Here is a 7868-nt window from a genome sequence, read left to right as displayed (position 1 = left end):
TCTCTCCCTTTCCTTTTCTATCTCTCAAAATTAATAAAAACATATCCTCCAGTGAGGGTTAAAAAAAAATTGCAACTTTAAGAAAAAGGTAGTTATTGTATATGTGTTTCTGTTGGGGTCACTTATCATAGGAAGGTAATTCTGCACTGACCCCTTTGTATCTCACTGTATTATATTTGGCATCGCTGACAAATATTCCCACCCTCTGATGGTGGGACCTCAGGAGAATAACTCTCTCCATGCTTGTTATGAGTGTGTAACTTCAAGCAAACATAAACATTTGAAAACGTATCATTCCAAATTAAAATGATGTGAATTGTGATGTCAGTAGAAAGACTTGACATAATATTAAAATATAGACTCTTGAAATAATTACTTTAGGTTTTAAAAGCATGAAATAATGTTTTAAGTCTCCTCCTCACGCAATCTTTCCCATCTTAGTAAGAGGCAAGTGTATAGCTTTCCTGTGGCTCAGGCCTAAATCTAGGAGTCATCCCTGAATTCTTTCCTTTGCAATTTCCCTCACTTTCTATCCTTCAGCAAATTCTGTATGTTCTTTCCAATACTTTCTATTACTGTCCCCTGTCCCTCCCCCTCTCCCCCCACCCCCCGCCTAAGCAACCATTATTTCTCCCTGTCTAGCCTTCTTGCTCCCTCTTTCTTCTCTAGAGTGTTTTATCAACACCACAGCTGGAGGAAGCCCTTTAAAAAACAAGTTAAACCATGTCCTGCTCAGAACTCTCCACTGGCTTCCCATTTCACTCTGGGTGAATCCTCAGACCCTTATAGCCTAAGGTCACTATATGATCTCAGCAACGCTCGTTAATCTGATTTCATCCGACTCTCCCCTCTCTCCCCTGCTTCAGCCACTTCGGCTTCATTGCAGTTCCCAGACTCATCAAGCGTGCTTCTGTCTTAGCACTTTTGAATTTATGGTTCCGTCTCCCTGAAACACTTGTGCTCCAGTAATCCCCATGGCCAACTCTTTCATTCCTTCAGTTCTCTGCTCAGAGCTCTAACCGAGATGCCAGTCCTGCCTATACTATTGTCTTCACCCATCACCGCCTCCACCAACACCACTGCCACATCACTACAGCATTAGCACCACCATCAGCACCACAACCACCACCGCCACCACCAACTCCACCACCATCACCACCACCACCACCACTGCCACCACCAACTCCACCACCATCACCAACACCACCACCACTGCCACCTCACTACAGCATCAGCACCATCACCACCACAATGACACCACCATTCCCTTTCATTCTTTAACCTACCTTATATACTTCATAGCACTTATTGTCATCTCCCTTCTTAATTTGCTTATTGACCCTCTGTCTTCCCTAGAATGTTAGCTCCACTCTGCTAATCCTTAGTATTTAGAAGTAGGCCTGGTATGTAGTAGGTGCTCAGAGTTTTATGAAGGATTAAATTAATGAATAAAATGGTAAATTCTTTGCGGCAGGAACAACATACTCTCTACTTGCCTTAGCTCTTATTAACAAAGAACATAACCAATATATTTTGTTGAATCAATGAATAGAAAATGATTGTGATCTTTTGCCAGTGATATTTATTGATTCTTTTTCCTTCCTTCAGGTTATCTGTTTTCATTTTAGAATTTGTTTTGAAGATATGACCGCCAGGAAAAAGGCTTACCTTAGCTTAGCTTTGTCATTGAGTCCCTACATACTTTACGACTGTGTGATGAGTCAGGATAACATTTTTTCTTTTACTACATGTCATTTTGCATACTTTGCACACCTTCTAAGTAGGAAAACACTTAGATAATTCTGTTTTCTTCACTCAGGACCATGTCTGGACGAAGACTTCGGGAGGCAATTAAAGCAGTAAGTTAAAAATAAAATAACATCTATGCATTTATATTTGGTGAAGAGAATTCTCTAGCTATATGATCGAATACCTTTTAAATTAATCTTTGCTAAAATAACTAGAGATTTACACTTCTTGAAAGTAATGGCCAGAGGTAAATATGAAATATTGGTGTTATAAGAATAAGTTAAAAAATATAAGGGAACTATAGTTAGGTTAAAATATTTTATTGATATTTATGTATTAATAATTTAAAAATTAATAATGGTTTTTTGGATTAAATTGTAAATAACCCCTGAGTATCTTAATATCTTAAAGTCTTATCTAAATAAAATCTAACACATACTGATAATTATGTGTTTCATTTATAATTATGATTTTATTTATATTGAGGAAGCATTGTAAATGGTTCTAAAATGTCATCATCAGCAAATGCCTTATTACTTGGGTCTGGGAATAGCTACTGTCATTAGCTAGTAACCTCCCATTATACTTTTATAGCAAATTAATAATAAGATTCTACATCTGCAAATGCAATCATTAAGATGTTCACAGATCCATTGATTTGTCCAACTAACTTTTATCTAGGACTCTCTGATACTTCTGCATTCTCAGGCAGTTTTGATCAGTAGGAAGACTATTGTTAAGAGAGACATCTTCCACTAATGATTTATATCTGTGGCTCAGTATAACTGGGATTATAATAAACTTTAAGATGAAGAGTAATTTAACTGGGCTCTACCTCTTTCCCCCTCCCAGGAGTTTGCAACTTATGGGATGCAGAATATGACAGTTGTTATTTCGGGTCTGTGCAATGTATATACACATTACATTGCCACCTATGAAGAATACCAGGTAAAGTAAAACGTCTTTATCATTTAAGTGAAATAGACCCTGGCCAACACTATTGTATTAAATGCAGCTTTCTTTCTAGACTTACTTAATCATGTTTTTGAGAGATGACTTTGTTTCAGGACAGATAAGAGAATGATAAGCCAGAAGTTGTGTTTGGTGGTTCTAGGTTGACCATTTACAAGTTCAGGTTAGAAATCTAGTCTCACTGACTTTCACTTTTCCTGAAATAAGTTACTTTGTCAGGAGCCCTGGTTGTAAGTTTGGGTTGTGGCATGCAGCATTCCTAACTCTGTCCCTCATGCTTCTGGTGCCTTAAGCTTGTGTAGGACCTTGAAATGCTCCCACTGCTGGTTACCATTTATTGAATGCATTAGCTGCACACCTTGCAAATGTGATCTTAACTAGTCCTCATAATAAGCCCTGCAGCAAGATATTATTATATCCACTAGAGGCCCAATGCACGAAATTTGTGCAAGAGTGGACCTTCCTTCCCCCTGCTGCCGGCACTGGCTTCCCTCTGGCACCTGGGACCCGGGCTTCCTTTGCAGCCCTGGCTTCATCTGGAAGGTCATCCGGTTTAATTAGCATATTATGCTTTTATTATTATAGATGGTATCCCGTGGTGGGCGAACTGCGGCTCTTTGGCCCCTTGAGTGTGGCTCTAGCTAAGCCTTAGGAGTGCCCTAATTAAGTTAATAACAACGTACTACCTATATAGTTTAAGTTAAAAAAAATTTGGCTCTCAAAAGAAATTTCAATCGTTGTACTATTGATATTTGGCTCTGTTGACTAATGAGTTTGCCGACCACTGGTATAGACTAAGCAACAGAGTCACAGAGAATTTAGAGGAGGCTGCTGGTCGGTGATGTTTCCTTGTTTACAAATAGTACAGAAAGTAGCACAAGTACTTTTTAACAATAGTAGTTTAAAAACATGAGAATAGTTTAGAGTCCAGCAACTAATGCTTTCTAATGTGTTTGCAGTCCATACCCAGGCATGTAGTCTACCCCGTGGCAAATGTTCAGTGATATCAGCAGTGGAATCTGCTTCATGTCCTCTGTTGACTTTATCAAATGGTCCCACCTTCTAGGAAATCCTGTTGAATGAAGGTTCTTAATTGGGGTAAATTTGAATGGGAATACTTTTTCATTTACTCATTTTTTATTTATCTGTAACTACTTATTATTTAGCATTTCCTCCAATTACAAATATAGGTGACAAATGACAATAATATTAGCAGTATCTCTGACTTTGTCACCAATAGGAATCACAGATATTTTTAATATCACACACCATTATTTAAGATCTGGGAATATCTTTTACTCTCATCCCTATTTTAAAATCACAGTAGTGATTAAAGTTATTGCTAAATCTTGTTGTTCAATAAAGAAGCACAAACATTATCTATCACGAAGTTGGTTTATTAGTGCTTGATTAATGTATTACATTCTAATTAGTTGCCTTTGTCAACTCATGCATTTTATTTTATGCACTTATAAATATTAATCTGAGAAGGGTCCATAGGCCTCAGTAGATGATCAAAGGAGTTCATAGCACAAATACAAGCTTATCTCCTGGTTCAGGGACATGCTCCTGCAAGGATTGCTATTAATTAGTTAATTTATTTATTCACTCATTCATTCAACAGATATGTGTTGAGACATGCAGTAGTAGCCACTATCTGGGCATAAAAATGAATAAGAATCTGCCTCTGTCCTCAAGACCACTAGAATTTATGGTCTAGTAAAAGAGAAGAAAGCAGATGATTACATTTCTGTGAAAGGGATGCACAAAGTCTACGAGAGAGAGAGAGAGAGAGAGAGAGAGAGAGAGAGAGAGAGAGAGAGAACCCATCTAGACTATTTGAGCATGGGGACTAGCAGATTTTTGGAAGGTGTAACATTTGTCTGAGTTCTTGAGAGTGAGCAAGGGCTAATTTGCAAATAAAAGTTAGGGGAGGTGTTTAATAATGGAGGGAGCTACATATGCAAATGTCCAGAGGGGTTGACAGTACATTTAAGAGGCCATGATTAGTTGAGTTCCGCGGAATAATCATGATGAACGTAGTGAGACAGGGGCTGGAGTGCAAGGCAGGGTTAGTGAAGAGTCTTTTATGCTATGCTACAGAGCATTGCCTCAAGAAGGAAGGTTTTGGGGAACTGTAGAACTCAAAGAAATGTTCTTATCAAATCTGTGACTTAGAATGGTCATGAGGATGGCAGTGCAGAACATGAATCCAAAGAGCAAGTGTGGAGACAAAACTGATTAAGAAGCTGTAGCAATTGGGGTGGGAGGTAAGCGTTTGGCCAAGATGAAAGCAGTAGAGACCGAGGAAAATGAAAGGAGTCAAGAGATTTTAAGGAACGAGGACTTGGAGACCCATAGGAGGTAGGATGGGGGAGAGGGACCTGATGCCGGCCAGCTGGTCCTAGCGCGGGAGACAGGAAGGCTGGCCTTCACTGAGATGAAGAACATCGCAGGGAAAGCTGGTGTGTTTGGAGTGAGGAGCTCCATTTTAGATCTGATGAATCTGAGGATTCTGGGAAACAACCAAAGGCTTGGAGCTCAGGCAAAAGGAGATGCATTTGGTTTTATTTTATAGCTCTATGGCAGGTGAAAATTTTCTCCGCTATACCCTCAGGGGAAGACATTTCTATTACAACTACTTAAAATAGACATATGTGCGGGAGCTAGTCTCTGCATTCAGATTAAATGGACTGCCAAGGCCAAATGGCACAAGCCATGAGGAGCCGCTGCCTTTAGCATGTAGTTGATGGGAGCCATGTACTTTAGCTGGTAAGTGAGAATGCCTCCTCCCCCTGCCTTTGTCATCATTAATCTTGATTTGTGCCAGTTTGAATTACACACGATGTCTGAGCACTACCCCTCAGGTAAGTGTGACACCCCTGTAAGTGGATGGAAATAAGCAGAATGGTGTACAACACGGCCTTGCCTTTCCTGCAGGTTCAGCGGTATGAGGCAGCGTCGACAATTTATGGACCACACACCCTGTCTGCTTACATCCAGCTCTACAGAGGCCTGGCCAAGGCCATTGCTACGGTAAGCAAACATTGTACACGTGTGTGTCTCAGGGGTGGGGAGATGCAGAGGGAAGCAACATAAGAACTTTAGCTGTGAGTGTTCAGTTTTTTAAAAAAAACCTTTATATTAAAAAATATATATATGCATATATATATGCATATATATATGCATATGTATATATGAGGTATTCCTAAGAAATGGAACAGAGAGTAAATTTGGATTTAGTAAATGCCTCTTGATGGTGGTAACCACTATTGTATAATACCATAAGAGCCCCAGGATGGTGTAAAACAATTATGGCATAGCAAAGACAGTGAAGGCCTTCGAAAGGGAGAGCTTGGATATATTAAATTGAAACAAATGAAATTTCTGTTTCTGTAGTTGAATACTGGCAATTTCATATGCCTCCATCTAATTAATTGCTCACTGTGTGTGTGTTTGAAGTTTTAATACAAGGTATTAGGATATAATTTTGATTATTGTTTCATCATAAGGTTCTTAATTTGAGCTTTGATACATTTTTTCAAAGTAGAACTATTTTATTTTTCATCATAGAAGCTATAACTATTTGTAGATTATTCAGATTACATAGAAAAGTATACACTTATAACCCATCCCTACAGAAAAATCACTGTAACTTTCATTGTTATCATAGGTCTATAGCTCTTCCTATGGAAATAGAGTCTTCAAATTTTAGAGTGGTATGTAGGAAGAAAAGTGTGAATCATTTTGTGGAAATTTGTTTCACAGTTTTATGGTTATGTATCTAAGACTAGCTATGTGATCTTGAAAAACAACTCCAAGCCTATTTGTAGTATGGGAATGATAATAGATTATATGGCTGCTGTAAAAATTAAATATATAAAGTGATTATGAAAGTACATTAAATCCATATGGGGGCTATTTAAAATTTGAAGTTAACATTTTGATGACATTATTAAAGGTGGCAAGTTTTGTGGAAAGCACATTAAACCAGTCGGGATATCCGCTGGTCTTAACTTTTAAATTAACAATATATTTATTATATTCTTTAATCAGCACAGAGAAGGACTTAGAAAAAAAAAATCTTGGTACTGATTCTGGATAAGAGAGGCTAAACACTTTGTGAAAATTAAAAGACTAACTACAGTGTCATGTTATGAAAGCTTATCATGTGTTAGACTCCTATTCAAAGTCACACATTTGAAAAACGGCTCTCCTGGTATCTGAAGAGTGTAACATGCTTCCAAGCTTACACTGTGGTCACTGAACTATGCTGCTTAGGGAAGTGAAAGTGTTGCCTATGACCAAAACTATCTTTTAGTGATAGAAGTTTACCTTATGCACATCTAGGCTCACATTTTAGCAGGGGTGCCCCTCACATTTTGTTAAAGTAGTTAGCTCTTGAAGGGAGAAAGAGAGAGAGGGAGGGAGGGGGGATAGATTTCTTTAATGAAGTCTTTCCTGGGGATGGGGAACTTAGGAAAGAGTCTTTGTCTCTTCGTTGTGCACTCTTTAAGCAAATGTTCTCTGTTCTAGGACACAGTGGCCAATCTGAGCAGAGGTCCAGAGCCTCCGTTTTTCAAAGACCTGATAAAACCATTAATTCCTAATATTGTGGATAGAGCACCAATAGGCAAGAATTTTGGGGATGTTCTGCAGCCGTTGAATTCTAAATACAGAGTGGTAAGATTCACCAAGAGATCTTGGAACGCTTGAAGCCTGTATTTGGGGGTGGGGGTGTGGGGGGAAAGGTGTTGTTAATGGCACCACCTGCCTCTAATGATGCTATTGATCATCAGCTGTTAGCAACAATAATTTTGGTAATTGTTTTTATCTCTGTAGAGGCTCTGCAAACATAATGGGGAAATAATTATTTTTCAGGTGGTAATTATGTAAAATTGAATTTCTAAAATCCCAATTATTCTTTTTTCTTCTTTTTTTTAATATATTTTTTATTGATTAAGAAATTACATATGTGTCCTTGTCCCCATGTTACCCTCCCCCCCCCCCGCTCTTGCCCTCCCCCCCCGTTGTCCGGGTCCCTTGGTTAGGCCTCTATGCCTGCATGTAAGTTCTTTGGTTGCTCTTTCCCCCTTACCCCCCCCCTCCCCTACCCTCCCTCAGTCCCTGTTTTCAAAGTATTTCTG

The 7868-nt window shown here is 38.8% G+C and overlaps 1 protein-coding gene across 1 annotated transcript in view; it reads left to right on the top strand.

The window, feature by feature from the left end:
• ASAH2 (N-acylsphingosine amidohydrolase (non-lysosomal ceramidase) 2) overlaps positions 1-7868 on the top strand; it is a 98632-nt gene that overhangs the window by 80589 nt on the left and 10175 nt on the right. Inside the window, exons 16-19 of the mRNA XM_006755840.2 lie at positions 1820-1859; positions 2602-2697; positions 5662-5757; positions 7258-7404. Of these exons, the coding sequence (XP_006755903.1) occupies positions 1820-1859; positions 2602-2697; positions 5662-5757; positions 7258-7404 (379 nt within the window). The remainder of the gene's footprint in view (positions 1-1819; positions 1860-2601; positions 2698-5661; positions 5758-7257; positions 7405-7868) is intronic.

Source organism: Myotis davidii, unplaced genomic scaffold (genome assembly GCF_000327345.1).
Source record: "Myotis davidii unplaced genomic scaffold, ASM32734v1 scaffold933, whole genome shotgun sequence".
Taxonomy (NCBI): Eukaryota; Metazoa; Chordata; class Mammalia; order Chiroptera; family Vespertilionidae; genus Myotis; species Myotis davidii.
The sequence above is the reverse complement of the archived record's forward strand: the minus strand, read 5'-3'. Positions and strand labels throughout refer to the sequence as shown.